Source organism: Lepus europaeus, chromosome X, assembly GCF_033115175.1.
Source record: "Lepus europaeus isolate LE1 chromosome X, mLepTim1.pri, whole genome shotgun sequence".
NCBI classification, from domain to species: domain Eukaryota; kingdom Metazoa; phylum Chordata; class Mammalia; order Lagomorpha; family Leporidae; genus Lepus; species Lepus europaeus.
The window spans coordinates 48,549,617-48,569,030 of record NC_084850.1 but is presented as its reverse complement, the minus strand read 5'-3'; the positions used below and the strand labels follow the sequence as shown (position 1 = coordinate 48,569,030).

Below are 19,414 nucleotides of genomic sequence, written 5' to 3'. Positions count from 1 at the left end.
CTCACAGAGACCAAGCCTTCTTTGTCTTTGCATCTTCAGCCAGAGTACTGGGGAGCCTCAAAAAAAAAAAAGTTAGCTGAGGAGATGATGGTGAGCAGTGGTGCTTTCAGCTGAGAAGAAAACAGTCTGATTAAATATGGACAGCAAGGTGGGAATGGCTTAACTCTCTGGGGAAATTTGCATCTTAACAGAGGAGCTAGTTGGTAATGCAAGGAATGTGGAATGAGTGGAATATATTGGGGCTGTGTCCCAGGTCTACAGCTGCCTGCTGATTCTAGTGCCGCTCACCACCCTCCTGCCTCATTGGCAGGAAGTGCAAGCAGACTGAGTCTTGCAAGCCTAGGAAGGGCCTACGGGGCTCGGGGAAGGTAGGGTGTGGGAGGCCTCAGAGGGCAAAGGGATGTGTGCCCTACAAGGTGGAAGAGAAGGCAGCAGGGGCCCGAGGCCTGGACATGACATCCAGCGACCCATTCTCTAGGTCAAGCTTTGCTTCTCCCCAACCTTAAGTTTTTATCTCCCAGAATTCCGTGTCACGGGATTGATGGATTAGAAAGCTAGTGAGGTATGGAGAAGTGATTTCCGTGGAAAAGTATCCTCTTCCAGGTCCAGTGCTTTCCACATGACAGGTGCTCAATCAGTACTGACTAACTGGTGAAAGGGCCACAGTATTATCTTCTCCTGCATCTTGGCCCCTTTGCTATGAGGACCCTGAGTGCTGTCAGCCACATGCTACTGAGCTGTCTCTGGGAGATGCTCAGGCTGGGGTGGGGGAGGGGGAACTCATCTCTGTAACTGCCCCCATCTCCAAGGCAAGCTGGATGTGCACCTGAGTCAGACTGAAGGCAATTCCCAGAGGTCCAGAGCCTGCTGGGAAACCATCCAGGAGCCCCTTGTGGCCACCAGTGCCTGGGCACACTGCCCAGTGGCCTATGCTTGATACCTTAGAGCCACTGGAAGGATGGGTTTGGTGAGCCTTCAGTTGCTGAGAAAGAGATTTTCGGAGGTTCTTCTCCTTGATGCCCTGCAGGAGGGAGGGGGGAAGAAAGGGTTCCAGGCCCCACTCCTTCCTAAAAGTGGAAAAAACGTAAGAGATTAGTGAGAGACAAAGGAAGACAGAGAGGAAGACAGTGAGATAGACACTGACTGAACCTGAGATACAGAGGTGGAGGAATAGGAGCAGAGGGAAGGAAAAGGAGGGATGAGATCAGAACACTATTGGCCACAGTTCCCTAGTGGGAGCTGTAGCTCTAGGGCATCATGGTGTATGGGTGAGGAATGTCAATTCTCACTCCCATGCCTACATTCCTGAAAAGCGTAGGGTAGCTCAACCGTTGCACCTTCTGCCTACACAGTCATCGCCCCCCACCCCCGCCCCAGGGGTCCCAGTACAACTCACTCCACATTCTTGAGAGAGATCTTCTGACTAGGCCGTGTGGCTGAGACAGTGATATAGATGTGGAGGGCAGCGAGGCCCAAAAGCATCTCTGGCTTGGGGTCCATTCCAAAGCGCTCTCGGATAACATCATTCCGACTCTGTGAGAGAGGCAAGCCAAAGCTGTCAGTTCAAGGAGACGTTCCCTCTCCGTCTTTCTGGATCTACTCCCTGATAGCCCAGAAAAGAATCAGGGCATCAGTAAGGCGTGGCAGAGCAGGGGGAAGAGGACGGTGCTGCCCTCAGAGAAGGGACAACAGAGGAGTCTCCACTGGACAGTTGCCTTCTCAGTGACAGGTATACAAACTGGCAAGCTGCAAGTGGGCAGTTCTCTGTTCATCGCAAGTGAGACGTGACAGATGACTGTGCGGTGGCTAGGATGCTGCCTGGGATACCCTCATGCCATATCAAGGTGCCTGGGTTTGTGTCCTGCAACAACATGGATGGATCTCAAAACCATTATGCCAACTGAAATAAGCCAGACCAAAATAAATGTATGCACGGCATGATTTATGATTTCAGTTTTATAAATTCTGAAAAACAGGGGTGAGCATTTAGCCTAGCAGTTAAGATGCCAGCTAATATGCATTGGACCCATCTCAGAGTTCCTTGGTTTGATTCCCAGCTCTGGCTTCTGACCCCAGACCCTGGGAGGCAGTGATGAAGGCTCAAGTCATTGGGTTCTTGCCACCTATGTGGGGGACCAGGATTGGGTGCCTGGTTCCTGGCTTCAGCCTGATCAGCCCCAGTCATTGTGGGCATTTGGGGAGTGAACCAGAAGATGGGAGCTCTCTCAGTCTCTCTAATAAATCATTAAAATTTAACCATGGTTCTAGAAAATGAAAACTATGTAGTAATAGAAAGAAGGTCAGCAGTTGCCTGGGGCTAAGGGTGATGAATTACAAAGGGGCCTGAGAAAATTCGTGGGGGTATTGCATATGTTAAAAATGTTCTGCCCATGCTGATGGGTCCATGAGTAGACACATGTTAAAACTTATCATACTGTGCATTTTAAACACGTGGAGTTTGTTTGGGGCTATTAGACCTCAGGAAAGCTGTTAAAAAAGAATGAAGAGGCAGCTGGGATCTGCGGCCCTTCAGACTCCTGAGCTACTGCACAGCTCAGAAGATGGCTGGGTGTAGCCCGCGAGGCCAAAGAAGCCTGCACAGGCTGGCGCCGCGGCTCAATAGGCTAATCCTCTGCCTGCAGTGCCGGCACACGGGGTTCTAGTCCTGGTCAGGGCGCCAGATTCTATCCCGGTTGCCCCTCTTCCAGGCCAGCTCTCTGCTATGGCCCGGGAGGGCAGTGGAGGATGGCCCAAGTGTTTGGGCCCTGCACCCGCATGGGAGACCAGGAGAAGCACCTGGCTCCTGGCTTCGGATCAGCGTGGTGCGCCAGCCTCAGCGCGCCGGCTGCAGTGGCCATTGGGGGGTGAACCAACGGTAAAGGAAGACCTTTCTCTCTGTCTCTCTCTCTCACTATCCACTCTGCCTGTCAAAAAAAAAAAAAAAGCCTGCATGTGAGGTACTGGGTGCCAGGGATTGAGCTGGATCTCACCTCTACCTTCTCTCCACATAGCTCTCTGCAGCCATGGTTCTATGCTTCCCCATGGCATGGGCCTCAACACGAGCCATAAGGTGACCAAGAGCATAGCACAGCAAGCCAAGATACAGCCACTGCTGCAAGTACCTCACCAAAGTATACAAAGCCCCTAAAGACACGACCTGAGAGATATGTGGTTTTGTGCCACGTCACTGCTCAAGGTCTCCAAACGGGCCTTCACGTTCATCAAGAAATGGGGATGCACACACATCTGTGCCAAAAGGAAGCGAGAGGAGGTGAGCAACGTCCTGGTGGCCGTGAGGAAAGCTGCTGCTAAGAAGGACTGAGCCCCCTCTCCCCTCTGGGAGCAGCAAGTCTATTATAGAAAAAAAGGAAGGGGCCGAGTCGAAGACCATATTACAAAGGGGAGTGAGAGAGAGACATGGTCTTGTCACCACATTCCAGAATATTAGAGCCAAGACGATCCCTGGGAACTTGCATGAAGAACCTCGGGGCAAATCAAATCAGAAGTACACTTAAAACATTCATAGAGCAACCCCATCTCACTGGCTCAGAGGATTGGTGAAGGAACCTGAGAATGTTTGTTTGAGAAATGTTCCCAAACATTCTAGGTTGTCAGAAAGGGCAGCAGGGACAACCATGAGGCCTCATAGCACATCCTCAGATGTCACCATCAGAGACAGGAGAAAGTTTGAAGTTTTTTCTCTCGTCAAGTTCTCTGTATGTCCTATGGGCAGCTGAAACTCAATATATCCCCAGATGAGCTCATTATCACCTCCAATCCATTCCACTGCTTGTGTTCCCAAACTTGGGGAATTAAACCACCTCTATAAGGCACTCATCAAATCAAAGCTTATTGATTCTACCTTTTCAATCTCTCTTGAATTCCCCTCCCCCATCAAGGCCTTTGTTCCAATCCTCGTCATTTCACCTCTGGATAACTGCCACAGCTCCTTATCTGGTATTCTTCCTTGGCACTGTGTGATCTTTCCAAATTGCTCATCTGACCAGGCCATTCTCCTTTCATCATTTTTTTGTGCCTCCACTCTCCAACAGAATTTCTTTACTTTGGTTGCACATCAGAATCATTTAAGGGGGGCTGGCACTGTGCAACAGCAGGTTAAAGCCCTGGCCTGAAGTGCCAGCATCCCATATGGGCGCCGGTTCTAGTCTCAGTTGCTCTTCTTCTGATCCAGCTCTCTGCTATGGCCTGGGAAAGCAGTGAAGGATGGCCCAAGTCCTTGGGCCCCTGCACCCATGTGGGAGACCCAGAGGAAGCTCCTGACTCCTGGCTTCGGATCAGTGCAGCTCCGGCTGTTGCAGCCATCTGGGGAGTGAACCAGTGGATGGAAGACCTCTCTCTCTCTCTCTCTCTCTCTCTCTCTCTCTCTCTCTCTCCCTCTCCCTCTCTCTCTACCTCTCTCTGTAACTCTGTCTTTCAAATAAATAAATCTTTAAAAAATTATTTAAGGAATTTGAGTTGGCGCCGTGGCTCACTAGGCTAATCCTCCGCCTTGCGGCGCTGGCACACCGGGTTCTAGTCCCGGTCGGGGCACCGGATTCTGTCCCGGTTGCCCCTCTTCCAGGCCAGCTCTCTGCTGTGGCCCAGGAGTGCAGTGGAGGATGGCCCAAGTGCTTGGGCCCTGCACCCCATGGGAGACCAGGAGAAGCACCTGGCTCCTGCCATCGGATCAGCGCGGTGCGCTGGCCACAGCGTGCCAACCGCAGCGGCCATTGGAGGGTGAACCAACGGCAAAGGAAGACCTTTCTCTCTGTCTCTCTCTCTCACTGTCCACTCTGCCTGTCAAAAAAAATTATTTAAGGAATTTAAAAAGTACCATAATTTGGACCTCACTCCAATAGATTTTTACCTCATTAATCTTGGTAGGGGCAGAGAATTTTTTCCAAAGCTTCCCAGATAATTCTAATGTGCAGTTAGTTCAAGTATCACTTTCCTTCAACAGTGGTTCTCAGCGGCCTTCAGGCATCAGAATCCTCTGGAGAACTTATTACAACATAAACACTGGACTCTATCGCCAGGGTTTCTGATTCAATAGGACTGGGCTGAGGCCCAAGGGTTTGCACCTCTACAAGTTTCCACCTCTGATGAAGATGCTGCTGGTTCAGGCGGTGCACTTTGAGGACCATTTCCCAGCTGCAATCATAAAGGCTCCCAAGTCCTTCACCACCTGGTTCCTGTCTGTCCCACTTCATTTCCTGCTGCTCTTTACCTCACATGCTATACTCCAGCCCTGATAAGTCACTTGCCATTCTCTCATCACGCTATGCCGTTTCATGGCACCATGCTTTTGTGAATGGAAGGCCCTGTGCTTAAACATGTCCCTCCCACTCCATCTCTCTACAGAGCAAACTTTCACTCATGCTTCGTGGCTAAGCACACGCATCTATCACCTCCTCTCTGAAGCCTTCACTGTCTCTCTCCTATGTAGACTTGGCAAGCTGCTTCCTGGGTGCCCTCACTGACAGTGCACCCTGCCCTTGTTAAGTTTATGCACACAGGAGCTGTAGTAGCCAGGGTCGTTCTTTTGACTTCACCGTGATGGCAGAATAGCCTGACTGTTTGCTCACTGGTCTTTCTGTCTGTGTGTCCCCAAGCCAGACCTTACCTGGATGTACAGGTACTCAAAAGCAGCAGGATCTCGACGCAGCAGCTCCACGGGGTCTTTGGGAAAGAAGCTTATTCGGAAGAGGCATTTCATCCCATGGTAGTGTGTCCGTTGCACCACCTGAATCCCAGGGTGGGAAGAAAAGATATGGAATCAGTGGCTCGGGTGGTGGGAAGCCAACTGGGTGGCTCCTTAAGGTGGGGCGTTGGGCAGAGTGAGGTTGTTATTCCCTGCTCTGGCCCACGCATATATAGTAGTTCCCCCTTATTCATGTTTTTGTTTTCTGTGGTTTCAGTTACTACTGATCAATTGTGATCAAAAATATTAAATGGGAAGCATTAGAAATAAGGATTCATTAAATCACTTTAATTACAATATATTATTGTAATTGTCCTATTTTATTATTCAGTATTGTTGTTCATCTCTTATTGTGCCTAATTTATAAAATACATTTTACCATAGTTATATATGATGAGGAAAAAACATAGTATGGATAGGGCTCAGTACTATGTGGGGTTTCAGGCACCTGTTAGGGGTCTTAGAACATATCTTCCACCATGAAGAGGGACTAATGTACCCTTGATGGAAAGTGACGAGGAGACGGATCTTTCTGTCTTTATGACCCAAAGTGACTGGTGTCTTTTCATTGCTTGTCCAGGATATGATCTTTATTGACAACTGGGTCTAAGGCCTAAGACAGTAAGCAGGAAGAGAGGGTAGCTGGAAGTTTCTCAGACTCTTCTTGCCTTGGGGCTTAGGCCTTTACTCTGCAGAGGGGCTCAGTCTCAAGTGAATTTAGTTCCTGATTAGAAGCCAAATCAGAGATTTGCAATTTCATTTGGAAGTATCAATGAAAAAGTGAAACAAGTTGGTCACATATTACTAAGGATTGAAACTTGGATTGGCTCACAGGGTTCACTATATTATATTTTTTCTACTGTTGCATGTACTTAACATTTTGCATAATAAAAACCTACAACATCCTATTTGGAGCAAGAGACCAATCAACTTAAAAAGACTACTTGGAGGCTCGGAGAGCACTTCGGACTCCCTTTGAACAGGACACCCACAACATTTCCTTTCCACCTGAGTCTCTGGATTGCATTTGGCTGAGAGCCAGATGCGAAGAATATTTCTTTCCAAAAATCCCTTTTGGTGTATGTCCGATTTTAGTTTTTGGTCAGCTTCCACATAGGTTCTTTAAAGATGTTTCTTCCAAATTTCCCTCTCCAACCATTTTTCCAGCCCATCGCGTAATACTGACTGGTCCTGGTTGCCTTTCTAGCATTTTCTGATATTTCTTGTTGGTGAGATCCTATGCAGCAGTCTTGCATTTCCCCAGCCTTTTTGCATGTTGCAAGAGACCAGGACAATCAGCTACTTTCCCCTACTCTATCTTGAAAGCAGATATGGGTGACTTGCTGCCTATTCTTGGCCCTGCCTCCACCTGCCCATTCCCAACTCCTGCTTGTCCTACTCTCAGAAGATCCCATCCCCCAACCTTACAGTATAGCCTTCACATGAAAAAGGCCAAGTTTGCTCTCAGGAAAAAGAAAAGCCTAGCAGGTTGGGTTTCTAGGAGACATGCCACTGCTTGTCGACTCAGTATCCCGCGTGCTCTGCAGTAAAGCACCACCTCCCACACTTCTCACTAAAGACCAAGGCTAATGATCTTTGTGCCCTTCTTAGGTCACAAAGGGTATTGCCAAAGGCCCTCCGGAGGTGGGCAGTACCAATCTTGGGTGAGAACTGTGCGTTCTGGGAGCTGGCGGAGCATATCATTATGAATTTTCCAGGCAGGGAGTACTTTGGGTTCTTTTCTCTAGCAGAGGCCACACGCAAAGCCATCCAGCCGGGATAGAGGTGTTACTTACATAAGCCAGGGGCTGCTTGTCCTGCAGAAGCAGGAACTTGTGATTCTGCTCTGGCCCGGCGTACTCAAGGACAAGAGCAAAGTGCTCAATGTACCTCAGGGAAAGACGGTCCTGTAATGTCACCATAACATCCTATAGGAGAGAAAAGAGCCTTGAAATGGCGCTCTGTTATGGCTCTGAGCCACTCTAAGCACTAACCTTGTGTGTGTGTGTGTGTGTGTGTTGGACACAGAATGGAAAAGCAAGACAGACAGCCCTGGAGAAAAGGTTGCAGACACTGGCCTTCAGTGCTGTGCTTTAGGATGGGTAAAATGACCCCGAGTGCTGCTCAGAGGCCCGAGCCATGGGGAACACCAAAGGTGCAGGGGATGGGGGTAGGGGTTTCTGAATCAGCCTGGCCAGGCATAGGGCAATTGGAAATCCTGCCTCTCTCTCCCCCTCCCCCTCCCCCTTCCATTCAACAAATTACTTCCTAAGTTTTTACTAAGTGCCAGACACTGCTGGTCGTGGCCTCGCTCTCAGAAGTCAGAAGGTCCACTTTGGTTTGTCTGTCAACTCTGTACACAGGAATTACCAAAAGCAAAAGCTACATTTATATGATTAAAAAGTGTACTATTTCCAGATTCAGAATCTAAATCAAATGACTTGAGTTAGTGGCAGAATGTTCATTTTTGACTGTGGCTGGCTTTCATAGAAGATCAATTTAGCAACTTGAAAAATGTGTCCACACAGAGGAACTATGTCACATGTCTTGTGTACAGTCATAACTCTGACTGCGTCTGTGCTCCATCTGCTCTGCTGCCCTACTTTTAATATTTGGGTGTCTGGAAACATGTCGGAGGGGGCTGCCTGGGTGTTGTCACTTGTGAGACTTCCGCCATGCATTTGCTGTGACTTTTGCATATATGTGCACCGGACTCCAGCACCTGCATTCACGGAGGCAGCATCTCTCAGCCCCCAAAGGCTGGAAAGAAGCAGGCTTGAGATTGTGAAGCTCGCTTACAGCCAGGGCTGCCAAACAAGCCCCTCTGTGAACGCTGAGAGATGTTCAGCCATTCAGATGTTCAGCTGGAAACTGGTGGGTACTTGAGAGGATCTCTTTGTATTATCCAAGTAGTCACAGAAGCGCCAGTGTCGCTGGAGCTCTGGCAGGGACAGATGAGGTTTTCTTTGCAGCTCAGCTGCACTGGGATTGTGGACAGCCAAGCTAGCGATTGCCAACTGGTGTTACAAGTGTAATGGCCCCTGTGCCAGGCTGTCAATTCACCCAGGTACCTCTCTGGGACAAGTGGCTTGGCAGCCTGTCAGAGCTCCCATGAAGAGCCAGTGGCCCCTTCCTGAAGGCTGTATAAAGATCATGAGTGAGGGGAACATTGCTGTTGTGAAGGGCTGGGGCTCCCCGGAAGCCATAATGGTGGTGATGACGTCAGGTGGGAGAGCGTTTGGAGAAGCTTCCAAGGGGGAAAGAGAGGGCAGCAAATGCTCCAGTGTGGAGACAGGACTTACAGTGGACACACCATTCCATGAATAAAGACCAGAGAGGATCCCAACACAAAGAGATAGCTACATCTGGAGGAGGGCCGTTTGGACATCCCTAGGGTAGGTGAGCTCAGTTTCAGTGCTCCCTCCCTTAGCCTGAGACCATCTCATGGCACTCTAAGGAGTCATTTTGGTCCTCGACCCCATGGGGAACCCACTTAGGCCTAAGCCTTCCACATACACTGTTGGCTCCATCAACACGGCTTCAGCAGAGTGTATCACAACCACGGTGCTATTGGAACTTTGGGCAAGGCAACTGTTCATCATTCAGGGACTGTCTCGCTTACTCCCTACAGAACACTTGGCATCTCTGACTTTGAGACACTGAATACCAGTAGCTTGGTAAGTCATTGAGATGACTCCCAAAACACTCACTCATTTCCTAGAGCTCCCTGAGAGTGTAGAGTACTGCCCCCTAGTGGTTGAAAGCCTCTTAGCGAAAGTTCCCTGGCCCAGGGATTTAGGGTTGTGTTGGCCGCTGAGTGTAGGAACCACAGAATACCTGTTGGCCAAGGTTGGTTTTCTGGGTAGCTGCCCAGCACAGTAGGCAGCATTGGTTAGAGTAAGTCACCCATTCCAGGGCTCGCATTCTCTTTCTGGAGAGAGTCCAGAAGAAGCAGGAACAGATATTTCTGTTCCACAGCAGACTGAACCCATGGGTTAATGGTATCATCACCTGTCCTCCTCAGAACTAAGAGAATCACTAGGACTTTCTGACGCTTGGCTGAGCTGTTAAGAATCATGTCTCAGTAATTGCTCTTCCTGTGAAAAGAATAGCCAAAAGGGCTGTGGCTGGACTTTCCAAATCATGGTTCAGTGCTTGAGATCTGGTTGTTATTTAAAAAGCAAGGCATGGCTAAACTAATCTCCCAGGCACTTGTGTTTGTTTCTGTCTGCTGTAAGTTTGTGTAAGTGTTATTATGTCACTATAAATCACTTTTGCTTTGTAAATGGTTTAATGATCCTCACACCCTGTAGTGCCCGGAGTCCTGAAGGTTCCACATCACAGGAGCACAAAGCAGCTCACAGGTAGGTCTGCCTACCTATGTGCCCGCACATGCACACATCAAGTCTTATAATTACTAGAATACAGTCAGGAATGCATGTTTCCACCAGCCCCTTCCTCTGAGGGCTGTGTGTTTTCCTAGGCTGTGTTCATAAGCACTGGGGGCTCCAAGGTCCTCTTCCAGCAGTGACCAGCTACAGGAAGACTCAGAGGAACACAGGACAAATTGTTCGGTGTACTCTAGAGAGGGCAACACTAACCAGGGAGAGGAGATTCTAGGTACCTTGACAGTGGTCCGGCCGTCAAATGTGAATGACTTGATCTGCCCATTTTCCAAGAAAACTTTCAGGACGTTGGGAATGAGGAGAAGAGCTTCTTTCTTCATCATTTTCTGTGGACAGGCAGGGAAAGGCCAAGGGGAGGGGCTCAGTGAGAAGGAGGAGGGAACCAGAGAGGGTGTGGAAAGGGTGAGGGAAGGGAAGAGGAGGTGAAGGTGAACAGGGAGCCAAAAGTGTGGGGGGACAAAGAGACAGCGGAAAAGGCAGGTGAATAATAATGTTATGTGGAGTCCAGAATCAAGTGCCCCAAGAAGACACTGGGCTAGATCGAAAGCTCCCTCTTCATTTGACGCCTCAGTGGACATGCCTTCTGCCGTGGTTCACAGCTGCTCAGCCTAGAGCAGATCCAAGCCCACCACGCACACTTGAAGAGCGTGGAAGGTCTCCTTTGGAGCCCACCTCACTCACCTGATCCTATCTCCTGACAATGTCCCACCCTGCCCCCGCCCCCACACATGCTTTCTGCCACACCATTTACAAATTGAGATCACTTCCCTGTCCATGCCTTTGCTGTGTCATTCCCCTCCCTCATGGCACCCTCAGCCCTTTCTGACCTGACCCCTGCCTACCTCTCCAGAGTCATGTCTTGCCATTCCCAATACTCACAGTACCCATGCCTCTTTCATGTATCCACACTTCTGACAATTCTTCATTACTGAGGAATTGTCTCGCTCCCTGCTGGACACTAAATGACAGTAGCACTACAGATCATTGGGATGACCCAAAACATGCCCAGACACTTCCAAAAGCTCTCTGAGAGTGTGCAGTACTGACCTTGGTTGGGAATCATTGGCAAGGCCCATTTTGGAACAAGTGATAAACTCCTTAGCAAAAGGTTTCCTGGCTCAGGGGTTTCTTTATTTATAGACTGGTACATGTTAAGTTCTCAATAAATCTTTATTAAATAAATGCTAGTCCCTCTGCCTTGCTCTCTCCCTTCTTGGAAAACTCCTATTCATCCTTCAAAACTCAGCTCAAATACATATGTGTTCTGTAAAGCCTTGGTTCAATATCAGCAGATACTTGGATCCGGTCTTGAATCCCATTCAGTCCTACAACAATTTGTGCAAAACACTCCCACTGCTCTTGTATTTTTGAAGAATATTTGCTTTTTTATAATTAGTGAATTCAGAGTCCAATGACCATGTCCTATTCATCTCTGTAGTCACAACAGTGGGAACAGAGTTCCAGGCACATAGTTGGTACTAAATAAAGGACTACAAGATGAATGAGCAGTGGTAGAAGAATCCATTCACTTCCAGGGGCCAAGTTTATCACTTCTGTAAGAACTCAGAAGCTGCATGTAAAAACAAATTCCTTAATTCAGTGGTCATCCATTGAGCCTATACTCCATGCTCAGCACCATGCTAAGCCCCTGGGAGGGTTACAGCAAAAATGAGACCTTGACTCCAGTCTTATACTCTTATTATAGTGACTTGGCATACACAAACATTATAAAACCCAGAGAAATCAACAGGTATAAAATGGCTAAGGTCACCTAGTAAGGCAAATTGGATTTTGATTTTGAGGGAGTCAGTAGGTCGGAATTATTAGAGAAGCTAGAAGAGAACAATATACATCCGGGGACTGCCTGGGAACAGGAATGAGCAAGTCCTCCTGGGATGGGGTGTGGTTGTTGGTGGTGGGGAGTCAGGAGCTGAAACTAAAGAGGGAAGCAGAGGGATAGAAAGTTGAAAAAGTGTGAACTCCCTGGGCTCTCCCTGATCTGAGATGCTGGTTCTTGCCAAGCCCAGAAGTCTTCGATCTCCAGGCTGATGACGCTCAGCAGTGGCAGGTTTTATTTAGCGCACTGGGTTGGACTTGGATAATTACTTAATTGATTTTGCTTAAAAATGGAGCTGGCAAGGAACGCCCACAGGATTTATTTTTGCTCTGGCTGCTTAATAAAGCCTTGGAACACTGAGGGAAAGGGATGATAGGACAGCCTGGAGTCACCTGGACTTGGAGTCCCCCAGGTTCCAATCAGTGAGGCTGCTATGGGTCTATGGTAGCGGCAGCGGCATCCAGGATGCTGCTGTGACATCAGGTGATTTCCTGATTATGGTGAGTTGGAAGATTCATGTCCCTCTCCTAGACAAGGGCCTCATGCCGTGTCCGGTGGTCTGTCCAGGAGACAGTGAGAGAAGTAACTCTAGGTGTGTCTTAGCTACTCTGGGCTGTTTGCATTCAGATTGTATTGGAGTGGGGGCTTGATTCTGCCTGCGGCCTGGCTGCAAAGCATAGAGAGCAGAGGGATGGTGGAGAGAGAAAGTGGAGAAAGGAGGCTAGAAGGGAAAGGAAGAGAGGGGAGAATGAAGGAAATGAAGATGAGAAGGAACGAGAAGGGGGATGGGGAGGATGGGAAGGGAGGAGTGAGAGTTCTTCACTGGGTGGCTTGGCCTCGGTTAATTACTCTGCTAATGTTGATATGGGAGAGGAAGCACCTGCTCATACTTTTGAAATTCAAGTCATATGTCCTCTGGGTTTCCAAGGGCTTAGGACACAAATGTCCTCACAGGGACTTGGACTTTGCTATCTGCTTCAGCCTTATCTGCTATCACCCTTCACTCCTCCATACTACCCCTTTTTTATTCTCTGCTCACAAACTCCCACTTCTATTCATTTTTTCTTTCTGTTAGGATGGACATGGACCCCAGCCATCAATTGTTCAGGCAGCTTGCTTAGTGGGACCCATTAGTGCCCTGGGCTTCCCAGCCTTCCTCATACCAGGAACAGAGTCAAGGACATGGAGATGGAAGACATTTGCATGTCCCTTCTTCCCTCAAAGAGCTATGGCAGCGACAGACGTGCTTCTGGTTTCCCTGCTCAGTCGTCTCTCAAGAATGGCGGCTGTGCTTGAGTACGTAAATGCCAAGGGCCCCTTATGAGCCTAGCCTGCCACAGCCTACAGAAGCACGCCAGTGCCTGTTAGCTGCAGCTCTCTCTACCCCTCGCCCCCAGCAGCTATCACCACCTTCCGCAGGCTCCTGGGGGACTCTGGGCCAGAAGCCATCACTGATGAACACACATCTTTCTGCGCTCTGCTTACCCTTACTCATCTGCACATCTGGAGTAGACAGCTCATTGCACGGAATCCCCACAAAGCCCAGGGTAAGCTGATGGGCTGGCCGGCACCCCCAGCCTGACAGCTGCATGGCATGAGCTGTCAATTACTTGCTCTTGCGGATGCCTACTATCCAGCCATAGATTCTATAATGCCTCAGTGTGTACCACTTGAACCTATAGCATCGTTGAGAGGTATCCAGTGGCGATTTTTTTTTTTTTGCATTCCCCGTGGTGCTGGGAACACAGCAGGTGCCTAATAAAAATTTGGCAACTTGAGTCTGTATCGTTTCCCACAGGCTGCTTCACCCATCACTGCAAAGTCTTCTCCAGTCAAGATGTGGATGTGCCGCATCACTTACATGTGAGGAGAGCTACAATTTCCCCAGCCACTTGTCCCCTGAATCTTCAGAAAACCATCACTTCCTTCCCACTTTTCTCAAGTTGCCAAAAAATGTTTCTGGTGCACTTGCTCTGAGCGTAACCTATTGTGCTAAAGACAGAAATTTTTTTCTAAGCATCAAGAGGATCCTGAATGAATCAACATATTTTCCTTCTCCCCCAGTGCCCAGGGCCTCTGTGCACCACACACTCCGTTCTCCACCCTCCTGCTGCAACCCCTTCGTGACACCATCTACTATGAGGAGTCTCCGAGCGAGACTGGGACGGCAGAGCTGATTCCGGCCAAGGCTGCACTTACTGCATCTGTTTCTCCAACTGCCACCTGCTCGGAAAATCGGACTTTCACAGGATGGGACCTCAGCTGGGCCTTCTTCGCAGCACTGATAAAGGCAGATTTGGGGGACTGGAAGAAGAACAGAGGGTGGGTGAGTTCTCCATCTCTGGGGGAAACATGGCTTTTGTCACATCAGAGTTAACAGGCTCCAGTATAGGTGCACCTCAGTGACTAAGGGGTCAATACATAAACATTGATTACCTACTAGGTGCAACACGATATGCTAAGTGTTCTGTTATGATTGGTGTGTTGCAAAAAAAGCTGGGCATGAATTAGATTCGGGTAAATTGACTCCCGTTATTAATTCTCCAGGCCTAGGGGAGTTTGCAAGAATTCTTTAGTAATAATATACATTGAATTTTTACATGTTCGGTTTTCTTAATGCGAGCTATACCTAGATGATGTTTATTACATCTGAACACAAGCACCCCAAAGGATGTACAGAAATGATCTTATTCATCTCACAGACATGCCCTGCCCCTAGGAAGGAGGCTCATAACAAATATTGTTTTTGATGTGGCAGAAAGGAGATCTAGCACGCCAAAATGATTTATGCACAGTTTTATACTATTTGGGAATAGAGATGTGAGACATTTAGCACAGCTATCCTGGCTTTCTAGTTTCGGGCTCTGTATTACTTTGTTTATCCAATTCTACAAGAAATACCCGAAGAATCAGTGAGGTTCTCCAGTTCTTGAAAACTCTCCCACCAATTGAGTAGGAAGTGTGATGAGCAAACACTGGCACATAATGCTTCCCGTGGGCTACTGGAGTTCCAGCACCCCTATCGAGCTCCACAGAGCTCAGCAGCCAGGAAATGCAGAAGGCATGCTGACGGGCATCCCCATGTCTTCGAGGGCATTTATTCATTCATTTGACAAATTTAGGGAGGGCCTACTATGCACCAGGTGCTGTTTCAGATGATGAGTGGTATGGCGGTGAACAAGACACACAAAACACCCTGGGCTTATGGAGCATCTGCCCCAGCAGGGACAGAGAGATCATAAACAAGTGCCTTCAAGTGGTAAATAAGGACTCTAGTAGCTCTTCCTTATCTACAGCTTTGCTTTTCCGTTTCAGTTACCCACAGTCTGAAAATATCAAATGGAGGGGCCAGCACTGTGGCATAGTAGGCTAAGCTTCCACCTGCGGCACCGCCATCCCATGTGGGCATCAGCTTCTGTCCCAGCTGCTCCTCTTCTGATCCAGTTCTCTGCTTATGGCCTGGGGAAGCAATGGAAGATGACCCAAGTGCTTGGGCCCTTGCACCCACGTGGGAGACCAGGAGGAAGCTCCTGGCTCCTGGCTTTGGATTAGCCCAGCTCTGGCTGTTGTGGCCACCTGGTGAGTGAAGCAGCGGATGGAAGACCTTTCTCTCTGTCTCTCCCTCTCCCTATCTGTAGCTCTGCCTCTCAAATAAATAAATAAAATCTTTAAACAAAAGATAAAAAATTAAATTGAAAAAGTCCAGCAATAAGAAATTCATAAGGGTTTTAAAAATGTTTTATTTATTTGAAAGGTAGAGTGACAGAGAGGAAAAGAGAGAGAGAGAGAGAAAGAGAGACAGAGAGCGAGCGAGCGAGCAAGCGAGCCAAAGGGGTATCTTTCATGGACTGACTGTTCACTCTCCAGCCCATAACAGTGGGGCTGGGTCAAGCTGAAAACAAGGTTCAGGAACTCCAACTGGGTGTCCCTTGTGGGTGACAGGAACCCAAGTATCTGAGTCATCATCGTCTGCCTTCCCGGACACGTTAGCAGGAAGCTGGATTGGAAGGAGAAGCAGGACTTTATTCTAGGCACTCTGGTATGGCATGAAGGTGTCCCAAGCGGCAGCTTACCTGGCTGTATCTCAACACCCAACCCGTAAGTTTTATTTTTTTTCTAAATAAGAGTTACTACTATTAGCACCATAATTTTATTTATTTTCAATGTATTAATTTATATATTCATTTCTATTTGAAAGGCAGAAAGAGACAGAGACAGAAAGAAAGCTTCCATCTGCTAGTCCACTCCCCAAATGCCACGGCTGCACCAGCCCAAAGCCAGGAGCCTGGAATTCAATCCGGATGCCCCACATGGGAGTACTTGAGCTATCACCCATTGCTTCCCAGAGTGGGCATTGGCAGGAAGCTGGACAAGAAGCAGAGCCAAGACTCAAACCCAGGCACTGCAATATGGGAAGCAGGTGTTCCATACAGTGACTTAACCTCTACGCCAAATCCCCTCCTCAATTTAAGTCACTTTTGTTAAATAGTTAAAATTGTTTTATTTTATTTTAGCTATTGCTAATCTCTTACTGTGCCTCATATTTAAAATAAACCCTATCATAGGAATGTATGTCTAGGGAAAACATGGTATATATAGGGTTCAGTACAACCTGCAGTTTCAGGCATTCACTGTGGATCCTGAGAATAAGGAGGGAAAGCAAAGCACACCAAGGTGCTACACAGGAGAATGAGTGAAGATGGCAATGGTGGGGATGTTATTTTAGCAATTTTGAAATATCCAATACATTTTATGAACTCTAGTCATCATCTTGAGCAACAGATCTCAACACCCTCTCCCTCCTGTCTAACTGGGACTTTGTGTCCTGTGACCAGCATCTCTCCATCCCTGCCCTGTGCTCCTCCTAGCCTCTGGTGATCACCATGCTACTCTCTACTTCTGTGACTTCGACTTTTTAAGATTCCACATATAAGTGAGATCACGCAGTAATTTTTTTCTGTACCTGTCTTATTTCATGTAGCATAACAGACATCCATGTAGTTACCAACGACTGAATTCCCTTTTTCAAAGGCTGAATAGCATTCCATATACATATAATACATATAAGTATATATTGTACAATATATATATGTTGCACAAGTTATTTTTTAAAGAATTATTTTATTTATTTGAACGACAGTTACAGAGAGAGGTAGAGCCGGCGGTGGGGGGAGAGGTCTTTCATTCCACTGGTTCACTCCCCAAATGACCACAATGGCCAGAGCTGAGCTGATCTGAAGCCAGGAGCCAGGAGCTTCTTCCAGACCTCCTATATGGGTGCAGGGGCCCAAGGACTTGGGCCATCCTCTACTGCTTTCTCATGCCATAGCAGAGAGCTGGATAGGAAGAGGAGCAGCCAGGACTTGAACTGATGCCCATATGGGATGCCAGCACTTCAGGCCAGGGCTTTAACCCACTGCGCCACAGTGCTGGCCCCTACAACAAGTTCTTTACTTTATCTGTTGATGGATACTTAGGCTGATTCTGTATCTTGGTTACTGTAAATAGTGTTGCAATGAACATAGGAGTGCATATATTCCTTCTACATAGTGATTTCAATTTCTTTGGCTATGTACCCAGAAGTGGGATGGCGAGGGTGTTATTTTAGACAGCATGACTAGGGAAGACCAATCTGAGGAGGTGAAATTTAAGCAGAGACATGCAGGAAGTGGAGGGGAAACAGCCATGAAACCGTATGGAGAAAGAGGCTTCTAGGCAGGCAGAAAGAAGAGTACAGGCTCTGGGGTGAACATAGGGTTGGGGTGTCGAGGAACAGGAAGGGAGTGCAATATGGTTGGCACAGAGCGATGGAGGGGGAGCAGGAAGCAGTGTGTTCAGAAAGGCAGCTGGAGGCTGGGTCAGGAAGGGCCTGATCAGCCAGGGTGAGAACTCTGGATTCCACTCTACTGGAGGATTTTCAGCAGACAGGGTCTGACGTGCATTTTAAATGATGGCTCTTTTGTGAAAAACAGATAGTATTCGGACAATGCCAAGAGGAAGGAGATCACTCTGAAGTCTCTAACTGCAGTATTTGTGGCTGTGATGATCTAGATAACATGCTGAACACTTGGGCTAGGACAGTTAATAGTAGAAATGATAGAAAGTGAGTGAATTCTGGATACACTCTGAAGATTGAACCAAGATGATTTGCTGGTGGATTGGATGGGGGGGGGGGTGAGACAAAGACAGGCGTTGACTGGAGGGATGGAGTTGCCACTTGCTTTGATGAAAAAGAGCAGAGGGTGAATCTGGTTTGAGGCTACTTCAAGCCATCTGCCCTATGGGCCTTGCCATAGAGCCCGTGAGCCTGCCAGTCAGGACTTCTTTTTGTTGAAGGTCCTGAAAGTCCCTACCAATTGGAAAAGGAAGAACATGAAGCTATCATCTGCCATGTACACTGTGGTTGACATTCATTTACCAGATCAGCCACAGGTGGGCAGGGCCTCAACATAAAGACTCAGGAGAAACAAACATCTCCAGCATGTCTTGGGCCCTGGTCTCAATGGTCTGCTCTGTCAGAGCCAGCAATCTCATTCCCCACCAAGGGGAGACTGCCAACAGCCACCCAAGTCCAGCAGGAACTCACACAGTGGGTCTTGGTGATGGCAGCACACAACAGAAATACTGGAGAAGCTCTAAAAACGCTGAGGCCCAGGCCCACCCCATATCAACTACATTACAGTTCCCCGGGGCAAGGCTCAAGCATCAGTATTTCCTTTAAAGCTTCTGATGACTTCAAAGTGCAGCCAAGACTGAGAACCATTGAGCTAAAGGAACTTTAGGTTTCTCATCCTGAGCCACGGGGTGGGGGCACAGTTTGTTGGCAGCAGATGATACAGCACAAGCAAATCCAGGGCTGGAGATCATTGCACAAAGCGATTACAATATTGATTGTTCGTGCAGTCAATAAATGCCTTCATGTGCTGCACAGCCTGGTGCTCAAATCCTGGGCAGGAGTCACGGGAAGGGGCAAGATGGAAAGATTTGCAGCTATACTCAGGCAACGTTGACTCCATCTCCACAATCATCCACATTTCCACCAAGTCCCCAGAACACGCGAGGGCAGGTGGAATCTTCATTCTACCTGCCAGACACCCTCTCCCTTCGTTGTGACCATCTGCCATCAGATGCCTTCATGGCATAGTGTGCAAGAAGCCTTCTCCACAGACCTCCATGGACCATGCAAGTTCATCCTTTGTTTAAAAAATATTTATTTTAAAGAAAGATGAGAGAGAGAGAGAGAGAATCTTTGATGGGTGACTTCCAAAATGCTGGCAACAGCCAGCCAGGCTGAAGCCAGGAACTAGGAACTCAATGCAGGTCTCTTACATGGGAGGCAGGGACTCAAGTTCAGGAGCCATCACCTGCTGTCTACTACAGTGCACACTGAGCAGGAAGCTGCAACGGATGTCGGAGCTGGGACTCAAGCCCAGATGCTCTTATTTGGGATGTGGGTGCCCCAGCAGCATC

The 19,414-nt window shown here is 48.3% G+C and overlaps 1 protein-coding gene and 1 pseudogene across 1 annotated transcript in view; one reads left to right on the top strand and one right to left on the bottom strand.

The window, feature by feature from the left end:
* FRMPD3 (FERM and PDZ domain containing 3) overlaps positions 1 to 19,414 on the bottom strand; it is an 85,812-nt gene that overhangs the window by 30,707 nt on the left and 35,691 nt on the right. The window contains exons 5-10 of the mRNA XM_062183595.1: positions 14,144 to 14,248; positions 10,326 to 10,433; positions 7,498 to 7,629; positions 5,624 to 5,743; positions 1,397 to 1,533; positions 941 to 1,067 (exon numbers count right to left, since the gene is read on the bottom strand). Coding sequence (XP_062039579.1) covers positions 941 to 1,067; positions 1,397 to 1,533; positions 5,624 to 5,743; positions 7,498 to 7,629; positions 10,326 to 10,433; positions 14,144 to 14,248 — 729 coding nt within the window. The remainder of the gene's footprint in view (positions 1 to 940; positions 1,068 to 1,396; positions 1,534 to 5,623; positions 5,744 to 7,497; positions 7,630 to 10,325; positions 10,434 to 14,143; positions 14,249 to 19,414) is intronic.
* LOC133753333 (large ribosomal subunit protein eL36-like) lies at positions 3,047 to 3,322 on the top strand (annotated as a pseudogene).